Source organism: Corticium candelabrum, chromosome 2, assembly GCF_963422355.1.
Source record: "Corticium candelabrum chromosome 2, ooCorCand1.1, whole genome shotgun sequence".
Lineage (NCBI taxonomy): Eukaryota > Metazoa > Porifera > Homoscleromorpha > Homosclerophorida > Plakinidae > Corticium > Corticium candelabrum.
This window is the reverse complement of record NC_085086.1, coordinates 9,296,392-9,315,499: the sequence shown is the minus strand read 5'-3', so window position 1 is coordinate 9,315,499 and position 19,108 is coordinate 9,296,392. Positions and strand designations below refer to the sequence as shown.

The following is a 19,108-nucleotide window of genomic DNA, read 5'->3' as shown; positions in this document are numbered from 1 at the left end:
ATTCAGTTGATGCCACAAGTAGATTTGATAGAGTCAAGATGACTGATCACATCTGTGTAAACTCCTAACTTTATCTCATCACCACAACCAATTCCCAAACTCACAACTTCTGCTAACACATTGCGACCTCCAAACTTTCTGCTTTTTACCACCAGAGGTTCGCCACTGTCTCCTTCACAGGCAACGTTGTAATCAGTAGCGCACAACATGTTCTCAGTTATTTGGTAACCTTGATGCTTTATTCGACAAACTTAGCGAGATTTTAACCTGACGTCGCCTTTACGTAAACATTTAGATCTGTTGACTGTCGAATTTACGCGACCCCATCCAGTGACGCTGCCGCTTTGTTGAGCTCGGAAGTATGACGAATCTGTTGCCTTGTTTGGTGGACACACTGGTATAATCGTTTGAAATTTGCAGTTTACCGGACGAGTAATTTTCGAAACGGCGATATCATGATCGAAAGAAGTTGATTAAAATTTGGATGTATGATTATCGACGAAGAATTGGAACAAACGGAATTGGATAAAAAAAACCAGATTCGGAGCAATTGCCGCAATGTTTGCCCGAGCAAACTGTTATAGTCTTTCTATTTATACTCTGATACTCTAAGCAATGTGCTGCTGTTAGCACACCTCTTTCTGAATTGAGAACTCCCCAACAATTTTGTCTCAACCGAGGAGAACACAGCATTGCTTGCCATGGTATTTTACCAGGACTAGTCGTGTCGCCTCCAGCAACAAATGGCTTTCTAGCACAACTTTTTCCACAATCGGATGCTCCATACAAGTTAGAAATATTTTAAGAATTGCTACATGTCTGTTATACTCTGCAGATGTTATACCGTAAAATATATCAACGGAACATAACGACTATTACTCAATTGAATGAGAAAGATAATTGAGGAATACACCCCGCAGTATTCGCATGTGATCATGCATGATGTGTACGCTGCATGTGTTGTGTGCTATTCTAGCTAATTGCAAATTGCACAATAGTTCTCCACATTGCAGTACCACGTGCTGAAACTCGTTGAAGCATAAAGATGGCATCGCAGCTCTTAACATAGTACCGCGTTTACAAAAAATCATTAGAGTTTATTCGCTAGTTTAAATATTGGTATTACAATAGGATTATTTACAATTACTGATCGTACCGTTTAGAAAGTCGATTTAATACGACATTTGATTATGTCAATCTGTAGAAACGTCTGAAAGTAGCACAACAAATCAACCTTTGTTGCAAACAATTATTAATTTAATAAACAATTTTAGAGCTGTTCAATTCACTTTTATATTTAATTATTAACTTATCTATTAAAGAAATTAAATATTGAAGAAAATATTAAATTTAAATGCTTCTTATAGCATTGAAAAATTGCCGAAAATTGGTTGCTTGGATCGATGACATCCAGATGTCTATGTCGTTCGCAAGTAATCCCGTCGCTGGAAACCTTGCATGTATACTTACCAGCATCTTCCAACTTTAGCTTTGTAATGGAAAGTCCTCGTCTGCTTATTGAAACCGCAAATCTAGATTTAGTATTAAAGTGGTCTAGAAGTTGACCATTCAAGTACCATTGAGTAGAAGGAAACGGAAGATCGCACGATTCTTGGCAATCGAATCATGCTGCAGATACAAGTAACGCATCCTGGTTGGTAAATTCTAAAACAATGTTGAAAGTTTGCTGGTAAATTTTATACACATTACTAAAAATATAGTTAAACTAACATTCAAAACAACATTCTCTGCCGTCATCAACAAAACAAGGTTTGCAGCTGGAATTGGTAGCTTCAACACAATCAGCATTTCAATGGCAGACATGGCTAGAGAACTCTACAGTTGTGATGAAATATTTTTCAGTTTTATATTTTTCCTGCAGTATTGCAAATTTACCACAAGCTTTTGTGTTTAAAGTTTTAGTTCAAACATGACAGCAAAAAATTGTTCTAAACTTGCACTTCAGGTAGATTGTTCATGATTATATATAGATATGAACTCATACGGAATATTTATAGTGACAAATATTTACCACTAAAATGCAATGTCAATTCTTTCAAAGTACCACTCCAGTACAAGTACAACTATTAACTACAAATACTTTCATTTTCTTTAATACTACCACAAGCTTCACTAGTCGTGACTCCTTCCTCTGTTTAATTAAAATACATGGCTTCACAAGGACTTGAATTAGCTCAGAATCAGCCAGGTTACATTCAAAGAGTAACCAGTAGCAGATGCCGCAACTCATTTGTCAACAAGACCTTTCATTGAAAAAAACAGTGCATCAACTGTCTAAAAACAGATCATTTGAAATTATTCAGAATAACAATTCTATTTACCAAAATTTCGCTAACGAGTTGTTTTCCTTCGTCACAATGAGTTTGCGCATGCATATAATTATAAGCATTTAGTCATAAGTTATTATAACTTTAGTCATAAGCATAAGCATAAGTCAATGCTAAAGCTAAAATAATAGAACAAATAATAATAACAGTCCTGGCTTCTAATTGACTCAAAATACTGTATTTCCTCAAATTGAAAGACATGGTGTTCTAATGTTGCAATACACTAGCGTTCTAGGGTAGCATTGTATTAGAGCATGTTAGCATTTGAGTATGTCATTTCAAATTGGGAATTACAGCATGCTGGGTTAATTTGGAAAAACTGAAAAACAGTAATTATTGATTTAGAAAGTTACAAATACACAGAAGTCAACTGAGTAATGCAGACTACATTTAAACCCTTCAAATGTGACAGTATTGGCAAACACCAATTTCTCTCTTTCTTACACACATACAACACACACATCCTCCTCTTCCTCCTCCTGTATTGCTTTCGTCTAAACGGACGCGCTACCCCTTTAGTGCACACACACACACACACACACACACACACACACACACACACACACACACACACACACACACACACACACACACACACACACACACACACACACACAATGAACAAACACACGCAAACACAAACAAACAAACACAAACACACACACACAAACACACACAAACAAACAACCAATCAAAAACACACATACGCACAAACAAACAAACAAACCAAAAACACAAACACACCCACACACAAATAATGCCTCATGGTGAGCCTATACGAAATACTAGTGCTCCGTGCTCGATTAGTCAAACCCATTCGCGTCTATCAATGTGTACTGTTGTGATAAAATGAACACCCAGATGAGTGACGATGGAGATTAATTAGACGTATGCAACAGACCAGGAATACGACCTAAGCGAAGCAAAAGAATCCAGGGAGTAGCTGTAAGATTAGATTGGGTGGTGTGCTTGTGTTGTGTGATGGAATGCAAATGAACAATACGAAAGTCTCTATGCTTGAGAAATAATAATGCTTCATGCACGAATTGTGCCTCATATTTTAGAACTATGAAAAATAGTCTTCCACGGGGGACTATTTGCGGATACATGGTTAGACGATCAACCACGTCCAGGGGCGGATTCAGGATTTTTGAATGGGGGTTTCGTGACGTCACAAAGGTTAGGATCAGCCACGCCTCCAGATATAAATTAGCTATTTAATCAACTATACCATCGAATGGACGTATACGATAATAAATCTACAGGACTGGAGAATTTGAATTGATCTCGCAAGCCTATACATGTCTTTCGCTAGACAGGCAAATGTTACCGCTTTGTCCTTTCTTTCTGAAGAAAGCTTCTATAGACATATATGATTTCATGAAATTGTGAATGTTGTAACCATTAAAGGTGGAAGTATATTTTCATGAAATAGAAAATAACTTTTTGGAAACATTAACATCGCAAGGAAGTAAATGAAACATGTTGTTGGAGAACAACTGAGATTGAAAACAAGTTACCATAAATTGATGTAGAAAGAGTAGGATCACCGTACGACTCACTCGTACTGTCCGACGATGATGGAAAGTTCATAATCTGTACTCCATCTCAGTGCGAAGTTACTTAAAACTAAAACGTGAGCTGCGAGTCACGTCAGGAAGTAACAAGCAGTGCTGGTACGCGGTCATCTCCGTGTGATAAATTCAAAATTTTTAAGGGCTTCCACGGAACCCCCGGAATCCCTCTAAATCTACCACTGCACGTCAATAATTTTGATTGGAATTAACCTCCTAAAAACTTCCCTTACTTACATACCCCACTGGAATACGCAAATTGCCATGAAACATTACAACAAGAAGTCACAGTTAGATGAGTTAGGCTCTAGCTGGTATGTGAGTTTCATGTAAGCGCAGATTATGTATAGGAATCCTTCCTAGTAAGGGCGAACACGTACAGTTTACCAAATAATCTTATTGTTTCCACAATGAGCGGGTAGAAAACCACCTGCTTGAGTAACAGTCTGCTAATGTTTTCGACCTTCTCCCTTTCTCCAATTTCTGCTGCAGTGCCTACGGCTGCCTTGGAATGTTAGGAAAGTTGCAAAGAATATCTTACTCTGATACAGCAGAGAATACTAGAGCCCGCATTAATTTTAATTAATTAAACTACTTTGAAAATGTAAGGTCTGTCGAGCCTAGCGCGAGTCAGTGGGCAAACACAATATTGTCACTGTCAAGTTTTCCATAGCATTACTCGAATGAAACGCGAATATAGAGACTACATACATGATCAGTACTTTTTCGTTAGTAAAACTTACCTGCATGATAGACTCGTGTACCCAGTTTTCTCGAGCGTTCTTTCCACGTGTTTAGCACGTGGTTGCCTAGCCACGCCAGAAGTCAGGGACTTCAAGGCTTCAGATGCTGTTATATGCAAGTAAAATTATAATCAAAATTGAATCGCAAAATACAGACAGCCACAACGCTATAAAACATGCTATTGAATCTATCAATGAAAAAACCAGTCGGATGCACAAACAGGCCGGTCTCCACTGACAGTCTGTATCAACACGATCAAAATGTGCACAAGAGAGGGTGCGTTCTCATGACAGCTAAAACATCACAACGTGATGGCGTTTGATAGTCTCTCTCGATATGCCTGAACGTACTATAGCTTGCTCATCTAATCTACATTCATCTACAAGTACATGACACACGACAGCCAGACGACAGGATGGTAACAGCTCGGTCTCGACTACGACGACCTCGTAGAGCTCACGTAACCGGGACCGGCAGCACTCGCAGTCACGGGATCTTGTAGGAAGAAAACACGACAAACTTCAGTTCACACTCAATGTTAGTTACACTATTGCCTAAACCGCAACAACAACTTAACGTACCAGTTTAAGTGTGGCATGTCAATTCAATGATAGGTGTGGCCTACCACAAAGAGCGTTAAAAGATGGCCAATTGTGGTCTACCGTAACGCGCGCTATAGAGGGATTTGTTACATAACAAAACGCGCGCCAAAGGATGACCATCTGTTGCCTTCAGATCTTTCGAATTCATTTACATACAGCTGTCATTCACGTGTGTGTACCGCATACTAACTGTTTAGTTTTACATTGATATTAACAAATTAATCAAATAAATATCAATGGTTTTAATATTTTTTATAATATATTATGGCATACTATAAATTAATGTATTGTATTGATAGTAACGAGTCGATAAAACAACGAATTAAATATAGCATCAATGTTGTGTATTTCTAAGCAGAGTTTGTTTTAACAGCAACACACTTTTCTAAACAGGCAGATAGGTTATAGTACAAGATCTGTTCTATTAACTGAGTAAAAAATTTTCAAAGCAAATCAAGCAAGCAACGAGTTTTTGCTATTGTTATAAAAATTTGAAATCATTGCTGCTATTAATGCGTACTAATCATCACAGTGTTGTTCATGTCGTTATCCTACACATAATTGTGTGGCTTCCAACCGTGTTAGTAAATTATCTGTTTACAAGTTAATAGTTGTATCACTTAAAATTGTGTATTTCAATATTTGATAATACATTAGCATTGCTCTAGCTTTTCCTATTACAGTGAATTTACTTTACTTGATTACAAGAAAATATATATGTTTTAACTTAATTAGGATAAAATACAAAACTTTGAAAAACTGTTATGTAACTATATTGTTTTTCCTATTGCATCGATATTGTTGGTGGCTATATTGTATATCCGAGGACAGCGCTAGCGTAAATGCTTTGAAATTGGTTGAACTTCTTGTTCTTCAACTGGTGAAGAGCCATTTTATTCGGTGGAAAAACGCCAATGAAAAGCGACAAGAGGATATGCACACTTTATAAGGCGGGTATGATGTGTTAGTTAACTGTGAACTTGACGCAAGGAAGCAACCGAGCAAACAATAGTGTGAAGAGGTACGCAATCTAGAAAATTGTGTTCTGTTAGCTCTAATCTTTTCTAATAACCGTAAAATTTATGTTGGAGTACGTATGGACGGTAAGTTAGTCAGTGTTACACTGGTACCGTGCGTCTTGCTCGCGCTCCAGACCGCGGTATCGCAGATCCAGCCACACATCACATTGCACAATTCAATGTTGTTAGTAAATTTAATCTATTGCATTAAGCCCTTTGATTGCATTTAGAACGGTTAGGCCGACTATTTCTACTGTACATTTGTTCATGTGTAATACCAACTAGTCAAATGTAGTTTGGGTTGCGGATATCTGGAAAAACGTATAATAAAATTTTAAGAGGTTTTTGTACATAAGTTCTTAAAGCTTGGCGACAGCGCCGGTATTGAGATTAATCTATTACAGTACGTAAGCAGTGTTAAAATATTAGTAAACATTACTTAAGGAAATGATCATGACTGCAAACTTCTGGCTAGATGAATTGACTTTCTAAACTGCATGTAACCGCATCCTGTTATTGTCTAAAGAAAACATTTAATGTATTGGTTCAATAAAAAAGTTACCAGATCCTTGATGAAGTCGTTTTGGAACAAAAGTCAATTTTTATAAATAAAACAGTTAGTACGTATGCTTTGCGAATAGTTTGTTGTATTCTTGCTTTGATGATTCAGTAACATTTTCCATGTTTAAACAGTCGAATACAACCATGCAACAAACAGAAAGAAAACTCAAAGTTCTTTGTCTTCCTTAGAGACGAGATAATCTCTATAAACCGGAATATTCAGTTGATGCCACAAGTAGACTTGATCCAGTCAAGATGACTGATCACATCTGTGTAGACTCCAAACTTCGTCTTATCGCCACAACCGATTCCCCAACTCACAATTCCTGCCAACACATAGCGACCTCTAAACTTTCTGTTCTTTACCACCAGAGGTCCGCCACTGTCTCCTTCACAGGCACCGTTGTAATCAGTAGCACACAACATGTTCTCAGTTATTTGGTAAACTTGATGCTTTATTTGACAAAGACGGCGAGATTTTAACCTGACGTCGCCTTTACGTAAACATCTAGATCTGCTGACTGTCGAATTGACGCGACCCCATCCAGTGACAACGCCGTTTTGTTGAGCACGGATGTATGACGAATCTCTTGCCTTGTCTGGTAGACACACTGGCATGATCGTTCGACAATTGCAGTTAACCGGACGAGCAAGTTTCAAAACGGCGATATCATGATCGAAAGAAGTTTGATTAAAATTTGGATGTATGATTATCGACGAAGAATTGGAACAAACGGAATTGAATAAAGAATCTGATTCGGAGCAATTGCCACAATGTTTGCCCAAGCAAACTGTGATAGTCTTTCTATTTATGCTCTGATACTTTAAGCAATGTGCTGCTGTTAGCACACATCTTTCTGAAATGAGAACTCCTCCACAATGTTGTCCCAACCGAGGAGAACACAGCATTGCTTGCCATGGGAATTCACCAGGACTAGTCGTGTCGCCTCCAGCAACAAATGGCTTTCTAGCACAACTTTCACCACAATCGGATGCTGTATACAAGTTAGAAATGTTATGTGATTTGCTACATGTCGGTTACACTCTGTTGATGATATACCGTAAAATATATAAACTGAATATAACGACTATTACTCAATTGAATGTGAATGACAATTGATGAACACTCCCCGCAGTATTCGGATGTAATCATGCATGATGTGCAAGCTGCATGTGTTGTGTGCTATTCTAACTATAATTACAAAATGTACAATGGTTCTCCACATGGCTCTGCCGCAGTACAACGTGCTGAAACTCGTGCAAGCATAAAGCTGGAGTCACAGCTCTTAACATAGTACCACGTCTATTAAAGTCTATATTTTCTTCGTTATATTACATATTTTAACTACAATATTATTATGTTTACGAATATTGATATTACCGTTTACAAATTGAATTTAGTACGACATTTGATTATTCCAATCGGTATTGCATTGTTTACTAGGAAAGTTGATTTGTTGACTTACTTTGAGACGTTTCTAACTAATATGTTTTACTATCAACACTTTTTAGAAATAATTTTAGGGCTGTTTAATTCAGTTTGATTTTTAATAATTACTTTTAACTATTAAAAAATTATTGATTTTAAAACATCTTACAACATTGAGACATTGCCGAAATTGGTTGATTGGATCGATGACATCCAGATGTCCATGTCGTTCGTAAGTGAGCCTGTCGCTGGACACCTTGCATGTATACTGACCAGCATCTTCTAACTTTAGCTTTGTAATGGAAAGTCCTCGTCCGTTTATTGAAATCGCAAATCTAGATTTTGTATCTAAGTGGTCTAGAATTTGACCATTCAAGTACCATTGAGTAGAACGAAAAGGAAGATCGCACGATTCTTGGCAATCAAACCATGCTGCAGATCCAAGTAATGCCACCTGGTTGGTTAATTCTAAAACAATGTTGAAAGTTTGCTGGTAAATTTTATACGAATTATTAAAAATTGTGTGAAACTAAACCTTCGAAAAAATATTCTCTTCCGTCACCAACGAAACGAGGTTTGCAGCTGCAATTGGTATTTTTAACACAATCAGCATTTGAATGGCAGACATGACAAGAGAACTCTACATTTGTAATGAAATATTTTGTCAGGTTTATATTTATCCTGCAGTATTGCAATTTACCACACACTCCTTGACTCATCGTTCTTAATGAATCTGATCCAAACAGGCATGCCTCCACTTCCAGTAAACACTCGTTTATATAAGTTCGCCCATCAGAACCGCAGACCGGTCTGACATCTAATGGACAAGTAGACCGAGGTTTGCATATACACGTTGCACTGCCGTCGCTGTCCACTGCACAAATCTCAGCGTTAGAACAATTAATTCTTGCAACTTCACAAACACCTGAGAACAAATACATTATTATTGGTTTATATCAAATTACTCTGTGCGTGTTTGCACACCTTTGCACAAGGGCGCAATGCCTGTCCATTTTCCTATTTCGTTACATTTTCTAGTGCTGTTACCAGAAAGTATCTGGTATCCATAGTCACACGAGTACAGCACGAAATGTGGATAATAGAAATTGTCACCAACAATTTTTCCGTTTAGTGGAGCATGAAGTGTAGAACATCTCACAGCTAAGTAATATACGTTGAGCAAATATGGAATCATGGGTATTGTAATGATTTTCTTACGAATACATTTGGGAGACTTTTCGCTCCACGTGGCTTCGACAGTGAATTTAGAGGTTTGTGTACATTGCCTGTGAGTGACGCCAACGAGCCTGTACCCAATTGAGCACGAGTACCGAGCAACGCTTCGGACATGAGTTTGCGAAACAAATACTTTACCAAACTTTGGTCTAGGCGGTGCTGCGCATTTTATACCTATTAAGATAACATTTCGTTCTAATACCCAACTAAAACAAAACATACAACAAACTTTGACATGTTGGAGGGTCATGTGACCACATTCCTTGCAAAAGGCAGGTAGACGTAGACGAACCTCGCACAGCATATCCGGCATTGTGGTAAGAATTGTGGTAAGGATATTTTTCTAAAAATTGCTTCCATACGTTGGCAATTTGGAACTAATCCTCTCCATTGTCCAGATCCATTGCAGTGGCGCTTTGATTCTCCAATAAGTGTATATCCTTCTCTACATGCATACACAACAAAATTCGGAAACGTGTAACTCCTGCCACTGATAAACCCGTTTTTAGGAGGCTGTAAAGGCTCGCACAGTATTGCTGTAAAACATCATATCCTTTATCTGAAAAAAAACTGCAAGAAATTTAATATTTGCCTTGGCATTCAGGTATTGGCATGTTCCATTTTGCTGGTAAATTTTTGATTTAGACGCAGTGAAGTTTTGAAGATCCCTTCAGGGCATATCCTAGCGTACATTGAAATACAAGAACAGAGCCAATTTGGTTGCCTATTCCAACAACACGCCCATGTTTCTGTCTTTGAATTGGAAAACATCTCGTTTCTAAAAGACATAATTGAACTTACAAAACTGCCATTCATGGCACTTTTAAGCAGCGCTCTGTACCAATACATCTGGGTGAAATATTGGTCCATGTACCAGACGTCTCGCACGTTGAAGTCTCTTTTCCTATCATCATGTATCCTCTATTGCAAGAAAACGTCACGGATTCTCCAAAATAGAACTTGTTGCCTATAATTTCGCCATTCTTGGGTTGTTCCAACTCACCACAATAGACAGCTGAAATAAATAGCAATTGAACTTATTTCTAGTGTAATTTAGTAACCGTTTACGTTGACACTTTGGCCTTTTTCCTTTCCACACTTGTGAACTTGAACATGTCATAAACTCTGTGCCTTCAACAATTTGATATCATAGATTACATATAAACTGGATGTAACTTGGATATCGCCTTCAGTCTCCTTGGATCACGGCAATTCTTCCACGACTAATGACACCAGGATCGCCGCAATCTTTAGCTAAATACAATCGTCAGTAGCAACTCGAACTTTAGCAAGTACTATTAATGCCTTATTCAATAACCTCTACATGTCGGTGGATGTTCAGTCCATGTAAAGCTGCAATGCCCTAATGAACGTTCCTCGCATGATCTTGTATGAGAACCAATCAAATCAAAGCCAGCTTTGCATTGATAAGTAGCCATTCCGCCCAAATAGTTTGACGACACAGAAACTGAACCATTTGATATCGATTGTAAATTAGGACATTTCAGAACTGTAAACATTCAATACAAGTTTAGATCTATCGAGCATAGCAGTTTTTGTTTTGGTTATTATATGTATACTTTGACATTCTCTGTGTGTGTTTGAACTCCAATAACCTTCTTTCTAACAAATGGAGATATTGGTTCCAACGAGACAGTATCCGACGTTGCAGTGGTAGCGTACCATGGCTCCGTAGCTAAAACAAATGTCCTTCATATCTCCCATTCAGTAGCGAGGGAGGTCGTCCACGCGATACAGCTATGTATATAAACCGTGAACATTACAGGTAGCTGATTTAACAAAAGTCAACATTAAGGATTTCCTTTCTTACCTTGAAAAGTAGGAAATTGCCTTACTTTGTGCGAAAAGTGCTTTGTTCTAATTGTTTTTGATATTGACGATATGCAATTCTTGAAATTTTCAAGTTCTGAATTGATTCTTTCTGTTGCCTGGTTTGATGCCTCGTCAATGGGTTTTGATATTTCATGCCACCGGCCACTTTGATTGCACTGAAAATAGGATCCTCCGTCAACGAGCTCGTGACCTACCATGCAGTTTAGTGAGATTGTCTCTGGGTAAAAATACCCATTCCCTTGTATGCGTCCATTTATAAAGTTGGAAGTGTTAGGATCTGGACATGACCTTGCTATTGCAATAGAACGCGACTGTTATTAGTGTCAGAACATTCATCACAAACAAAACATACGTATACAACATAGCGGTTGGTCGCTCCACATTCCGTTGCATTCGTGAGGGTTATTTGGTTGTAAGCAAATTCGAGTAAATCTTTGAATATTTCTATCCATATTTAGGTCATTGCCTGAATGGCAGCTGTAAACTGCCGCATCATCTACAAACCTTTGTTCTGAGCTAAAAGTTATTATACCATGTTCAGGAGCGCCAAGAGGTGGACATTGAATTTCTAAATATTAAATTCATATATATATATATATATATATATATATATATATATATATATATATATATATATATATATATATATATCAATGTTCATAACATATTTACGTACGCGCCGACAATGACAGCTCAGAGATCATCTAGTGACACGGTAGAACTCGATTTACAATCATTGTCTAGCGCTATTGAGTCTAGTAGTTATATCTAGCATTGACATATTAGTCTACTTAGTACAACTAGCTCTGGCTGTATCTGACTAGCTATGACCATATTCCTTCAATTGTAACAGCACACTGTTCTACGTTAGCTAGTTGACATAATTAATTGAGTTGCGTTGAGCAAATAGACTTTAGTTTAGCTGACTTCAACTAGAGTTCAGAAGGCGTTGACGATGGAAGTGCATGTCTGTTTACTTTCTGAGTTGGGCGACGTCATGCAAACGAGCAATGTGACTTTGTCTAGACAACCACGCCCACTTTTGTATACGGTACTGGTACCGTGTACTACATCTAGAGTGTGCCCGTGAGAGCGCGCAGTATACTACTTAAATAATATTAGCAGGTTGACTGTTTCGATGTTTTAATTGTGTCTCGATTATCCTAGACGACAAACGTCGTTCTGTAATACTTCGTCACCACAGTTGCCAACTCGGCGATCCGCTAATGGAGAGCCTATCTAACATAGCATTTTCCCTCCAACAGGTTCATCTATGGTAAAGGTAGCGTGTTGTGTACAATACACGTACCTACACAGCTAGGAAACGCGGAATTCACTGGCAGCGTTGTGTGTTAGATGGAGTAGTCAAGCTGCCTACGTGGTTGGCACGTGACGGAAGGTAAATTAAGACAAACACCTGTTTGTGTGTTGGAAAAGTTATCTCCTACATCACATTGCACAAATCAATGCTGTTTGTGAATTTTAATTCATTGGTCTAAGCGATCCATTTAAATGTTTGCTCGAGCATTGCAATTGCACATTTATTTAAGAAAAGCTATTTCTGTGAGGTTTCTTATTAGATTTTTCTGTTTGCTCAACAAGGACTCGTAACTAAAAATTAGTAACAATGCAGCAAATACGATGACTGTACCGGATGACGACGATATGGCATGAAAGGCGGTAGATGGAAATAGCAATCCGAGATGCAATGTCTACTAGTCTAATCTAGGTGGGGTGGCGCTTATCTAGAAATACTTAAAAGGTACGCAATCTAAGAAATCATGTTTTTCTAGCTCTTCCATTTTTCTACAAGCAGCGAAATTTATGTTGGTGTACAGACGGTAAGTTAGTCGGTGTTACTAAAACACCTACCACTAGGATCGTGCGTCCTGCTCGCGATCCAGACCGTGGCCTCGTAGATCTAGTCTCAATTTGTAACACATCACATTGCACAAATCAATGTGTTGTTGGTAAATTTAATCTATTGAATTGAGCCCTTCGATTGTATTAAAAACGGGTAGGTCGACTATTGTCACTGAACAATTATTTAAAGTGCAATAGCAAATCTAGTTTGGTTTGCTAATATCTAGAAAATTATAGAGAGAGAATGAAATGATGAAAGAGGGTTTGTAAATGTATTATTAAAGCTTGGCGACAGTGCCGGTATTGCGATTAATCCATTAATGTACGTTCGCAGGTAGACTATAAGGATAAACTAATTTTTTGCATAAACATGCATTTTACATTAAGTTATTATTTAAATTATGTGTTTCGCTTTTACTTGTTTAGTGAGGCGACTGACTTTTGTAATTGGTTGGCTGTGAATATTATGAAATCATTTACACACACACACACACACACACACACACACACACACACACACACACACACACACACACACACACACACACACACACACACACACACACACACACACACACACACACACACACACACACACACACACACACACACACACACACACACACACACACACACACACACACACACACACGGGGGAGCGTAATAAGGAGTTTTCTGAGTAAGTAATTGCTCGTTTGTCTTCATTGTCATCTCTACGTCAGATTGTAGAAGTATCAAAACAACATTAACACAAACATTCTAGCTCACTCGCTAGAAGTCAACCAAGCACAAATAGTCTACTGATGTCTTCTTGTCAACGTGAGAGTCTTGCAGATCGTGCCATCATCTATTTTGATTGCATTGTTTTAGTTGATCAACCTTTTCAGACTTTTCTTCGCCGTTTTTGTATTGCATTATGTGGTACTTTTCAGCTTTCACTTGCTTCTTTTTGATACTGGCTCCTTTAACAACAACTAAATATTTCTTATTTGAACCGAACTTTGGACATTTCATGTCGCATCCTTCCACTTCACTTTTAGCTATTGGCAGCGAAAGTTTAAGAGCATTTTTATACTTTTGTACTGTTTGATATTTTAAATTCCTTGGCTTGAATTTTACTCCAACGATCACTCTTTCATTTTTCGTAGTGGTGTCAGTAGCATTAATGTCTAATACTAAAATTTATTACATCAAATAAATTAAAAATTTATGTATGATATGATAATGGACTTAACCTAGGCCGCCCCTGCACTGATCTTTCAGAGTATTCTTTCTGCAGCAATCTTCTGTAATTTCAAATCACAGGTAAAATCATCGCTAGATGTAGAAGTGTCAAACGACAACTGGTCCTAGCTATACTGACAGGTTCGATGCTAAATTTAGGTTTGTCGTCCGTGTCTGCGAGCACTCACGGCAATACTGGACCAACTATGGCAACCGCAACTGGTCTAGGCTACTAGATATGGCAGCTACAACCGGTCCCCGGACCACTTAACGAGGGGAGACCAATTGTAGTAGGACAGTACAATAGTGTTGTCATTTACCTGCAGTCATGATGACAGGTGTAGGAGGGATGCGAACTCCGCTGCCTGAAACATATCAGTACCTTAATGATTGACACCTACTCTCCATTTTAGTGCTTACATTTTGCTTCGCACGTTGACTCTGATATAAAATTGTTGTCATTCCCATAGCAGCCTGAATAGTTAAATTCCATGCACTTCTCTTCTGTCAGGTTGTAATAGTAACGCAGCTGATGAAGATAGCACAAGCCAGGATCCATTTTAGAAATGCAAGGATTACCTGAACACAATAAAATTTATCAATTATTTATATATTAAGGATAACCAGCCACGGTGTTTCTACTTGTTTCACAGTGATCTTTGCAATCGTCCAATGTATAGAAACTGTTATGTCCTTTGTAACAGGGTCCGTTTGCGTACCGTTCACACTCTGACGTTTCAGTATTGTAGAAATATCGATACGCAGTTTGCTCGCACTGATCTCCGGGTGTTGGTTTGGGTTGCGGTTCAGTACAAATTCCACCTAATTGATGTTATTGCAAATTGTCTAAACACTGAGGTCTATTTAACTGTTAGCTACTTCGTACCGAAAAGACAGTTGTTGTTTGCTACAGCGGTTGTTGTATCGTTGACGCCGTACTTTCTGCAGCCATAAATTTTTAGGAGACAAAGGTTGTCGTAAGTTTGTGTATCACTAGAGCAGACCGGAGTGAGGTCTGATGGGCACTCAGTTATTCCTGGACAGACTAGTTCTGCCTTTCTGCTTGTTACGTTACAATACTGAACGGAGCCAGGTTGTGCCACATATTTGGCGCAAACGTCTAGTGAGAAAATACTTGTCAAAGGAAATCTAGCAGAGCAAGTGGAAAACGACTCACGTTCACATCTTGGTTGCATTCCACTCCACTGTCCCGACGACAAACATATTCTTGTATCACTACCATCCTTTAGCTCGTAGTCTGCTGAGCAGCTGAAGCTGATTGTGGATCCGACGGTAGAATCACTACTATGGACAAGTCCGTTATTGATCTTAACCGGAGTAGGAGGGCAACTCTTTTCTATTTACAAATACTATACAGTCTGTTATTTATCAAGGAAAGGCACGTATGAATACCAAGAGGTTGTGGTAGTCGATCATTGGGATGCCAAAAGCCTGCGCATTGATGAGGGTTTGATTTGTTTTGCTCACATACGAGTTGAACGCTTCTGTCGAGGGAATAACCAGGGCGAGGATCAAAGGTAACAGTATCTCCGTAGCAAAACTTGCCTTTAAGGCAGTCTTTTGCTTGTCCATTTCTTTTTTTTGTTAACCACATTCGAGTCTCATTATACTTCAGTTGAGGACAATATATTCCTAAATACCATGACATCTATTGAAAAGACATAGGATTATTGGCGAGCAGGTTACTTGAGCAGGTTGGGATTGATGGAAACCATTCAGCATTTGCGTTACAAGTTATCTTAACATGGTCTATGCAGTTTCCCGGGTTGCATGTACATCGCGCAACCTCTTTAAACTGATGGTAAAGTCCTGAACATGTTCCGTCCACAGGATCGGTGGGCTTTCCGCAGTTGACCGCTAAACACGCCATAGAGCATAAAATTGTTTTAGAAACGTGCAATGTTCTTACGTTCGCATCTTGCCATATTTAATTCAGAATTTTCAACATTTTTCGTTTGAATGCTATTATTTGTTAGACAAGTTCGGACTAGTTGCAGTTCTGCCTCTGCGCGCAAATTATCGCGTTTATGCCCTTTTGGCAATGGACCAGATAGAGGAACCCAAGATCCTGTTTCTTCGCATTGATAAACTGGGCCATCTTTCGTCAATTCGTACCCGACATCACATCTTATTGAAATTGTTTCCGGATAAAAGAAATGATCTCCAATAACCGTTCCGTTCTCAAATGGCTTGGGATTCGGACAAGATCTTGCTAAAATAGAAATGAATAGGTTATTGTATTGTAACTACGGATATAAAACTTACGTATGCAGCACGGATTTCTTCCGCTCCAGTATCCTTCACATCTTTTCATGTCTTTATTTTGACGGCATTGGCGGTTGTAAGACGACCTTTCTGCATCCATGAAGATATTGTAGCCTCTTTTGCAGGTGTAGCGCGCTCTGGCGTCTACATATCTGTTGTTTTTATTCAAGATATAGCTGCCACTTCTTATACGTTCAAGGGACGGACATTGTATACCTAGACCAATAATATGTCAGAATCTGCGGAAGCGATGGGTCACGTGAAGCTTGGACGGAACAATTTTAAGAATTGTACATTTACTATTTGCTCATTGGCGTCGGCTTTAGCTTATATTAGATAGAAAGATTATATATTTATAGCGTCTATGCTGCTGAGTGTTATGATGTAAAAGTGAAAGAGACAGGTTACAAGCCATGACATACAGTATAGAAGTACGTACTAAAAAATAAATTACCGAAAGACATAAATGCCATTTTTCATGATAACCAACTCGTCAATATTTAAAAAATAATTTCTTAGACGCTCATAAAATCCAAAGTTAAGTACGCCTACTAGAACGCGTTAAGCCAAATCTCACAAAATTGGCTTCCGTAAGTAATAATGTGGTTCGGTCAGAAGCAATCTGTTCGCACCAATTACCAACTGTTATTAACGCTGTTTTGTTAATCAATCAAAAATTATATCTTACGTTCACAGGTTGGTGACGCATTTGACCAAAGTCCTTGTGAATTGCATTGAGAGCTAGTACTACCAACAACGCAGTATCCATAGTTGCGGTCAAACATCACTTTGTTTGGATAATGGAAGCTCCTTGTCACCAGAGTACAGTTACTGTTAACAAAAGGTCTCTTACAATTTTTAGCTAAAAGATACAATGCACTCAATATGCATACTAAGTTAATACGTAATTGTTACATTCTTACGTTGGCAGGTAGGAAATTGTCCCACTTCGGGTGGAAAATGCCTCGTTTTGTTTGAATTTGACTTTGGCGATATGCAGGCTTTTAATTTCTCAAGTTCTGAGTTTATTCTCTCATTGGTTTGTTGTGATGGCTTATCACTGGGTTTCGATATTTCATGCCACTGGCCACTTTCATTGCACTGAAAATAGGATCCTCCACCAACGAGCTCGTGACCTCTCCTGCAATTTAGGAAGATTTTTTCGGGGTAGAAATAGGCAATTCCCTGTATGCTTCCATTTCTGAAGTTAGAATTGTTAGGATCCGGACATGACCTTGCTATTGTATTACAAGTCTGTTATTAGTGTCACAAGATTAGCCCAAACAGGACGTACGTATACAGCATGGCGGTTTTTTGCTCCACATTCCTTTGCACTCGTGAGGGTTATCGGGTTGTAAGCAAATTCGAGTAAATTTCTGAATGTTTTTATCCATATTTAGGTCATAGCCTGAATGGCATCTGTAAACTGCCGTGTCATCTACAAACCTTTGTTCTGAGCTCAGCTGTACTGTACCATGTTCGGGATCGCTAACAGGTGGACATTCAATTTCTAAATATTAAATTCAAATTGTCAATATTGCATATATATATATATATATATATATATATATATATATATATATCTTAATAACGTATTTACGTTTGCAGCTAGGTGCTTTGTTTGACCATTGTCCTGATGAGTTACATTGAATTTGGTTTGATCCAAGTATGCAGTATCCATAGTCGCGGTTATATTTTACGACACCTGGGTACTGAAAGTAGACTCCTATTCTCTTGCAGTGTGGATTTTCCTGTGGTATGTGGCAGTTCTTTGCTATAATTTGAAATATATATTTTGGTTTAACAAAACGTATAAGTACTATTTTAAACTTGTTACTCACGTTTACAAGTTGGAAAGCGAGGATTTACTACTTTATTTGTTTTAGGTACAAGCATTTGATTTTCTGTACATTTTTGAATGTATTTTCTTTGTCTTTTAACTCTATCTTGAATGTCATTTTCAGTTTCTTGTTGTGGCGTTTTGACCTCAACCCAGTTGCCTTTTTCGTTGCATTTGAATATAGATGTACCACCGATTAGCTCGTGACCTTCATTGCAAGTCAGGTTTATAGTTTCTGGAAAGAAGAATGCATCGCCTAGTATAGTTCCGTTCATGAAGTTTGACATTGACGGATTTGGACAGGATCTTGCTAAAACAGTCAACACATAATCTATTATTTACAATTAACATACCGAAATTGTAAATTGCAATATTTAAATTTGTACAAAGAGTATGACAACTGCAAATGATGCCGTCAATCTTGCTAAATTCATTCTTGTAAAAACACATTTTTATAAAAGAGTTTTGTGTTCATTTACTGCATATATGCCTTTTTGACATATTAAACGATTACTTAACTATTAAAAT

General features: G+C 38.1%; 3 protein-coding genes across 3 annotated transcripts; all 3 read right to left on the bottom strand.

Moving 5' to 3' along the window:
• Positions 1–7,067: 7,067 nt before the first annotated feature.
• Positions 7,068–7,466, bottom strand: LOC134176497 (coagulation factor X-like). The gene has a single exon (XM_062643166.1). The coding sequence runs from the start codon at positions 7,464–7,466 to the stop codon at positions 7,068–7,070; it is 399 nt and encodes a 132-aa protein (XP_062499150.1).
• A 79-nt stretch (positions 7,467–7,545) lies between these two features.
• LOC134198169 (sushi, von Willebrand factor type A, EGF and pentraxin domain-containing protein 1-like) lies at positions 7,546–10,045 on the bottom strand. Its single transcript, XM_062667502.1, has 7 exons — positions 9,743–10,045; positions 9,496–9,687; positions 9,262–9,438; positions 8,978–9,202; positions 8,813–8,917; positions 8,447–8,745; positions 7,546–7,843 (listed from the first exon to the last, which is right to left on the bottom strand). Exons 1-7 carry the CDS (start codon positions 9,771–9,773, stop codon positions 7,691–7,693), a joined length of 1,182 nt encoding a protein of 393 aa, XP_062523486.1. The 5' UTR covers positions 9,774–10,045; the 3' UTR covers positions 7,546–7,690.
• A 628-nt stretch (positions 10,046–10,673) lies between these two features.
• LOC134176496 (sushi, von Willebrand factor type A, EGF and pentraxin domain-containing protein 1-like) lies at positions 10,674–19,030 on the bottom strand. Its single transcript, XM_062643165.1, has 19 exons — positions 18,934–19,030; positions 18,582–18,890; positions 18,367–18,514; positions 18,041–18,228; positions 17,664–17,978; positions 17,429–17,602; positions 16,741–16,956; positions 16,385–16,687; positions 16,162–16,332; positions 15,868–16,107; positions 15,632–15,811; positions 15,341–15,574; positions 15,097–15,276; positions 14,875–15,033; positions 14,775–14,819; positions 14,466–14,516; positions 14,082–14,405; positions 10,832–11,023; positions 10,674–10,767 (listed from the first exon to the last, which is right to left on the bottom strand). Exons 1-19 carry the CDS (start codon positions 19,028–19,030, stop codon positions 10,703–10,705), a joined length of 3,591 nt encoding a protein of 1,196 aa, XP_062499149.1. The 3' UTR covers positions 10,674–10,702.
• Between the last annotated feature and the right edge of the window lie 78 nt (positions 19,031–19,108).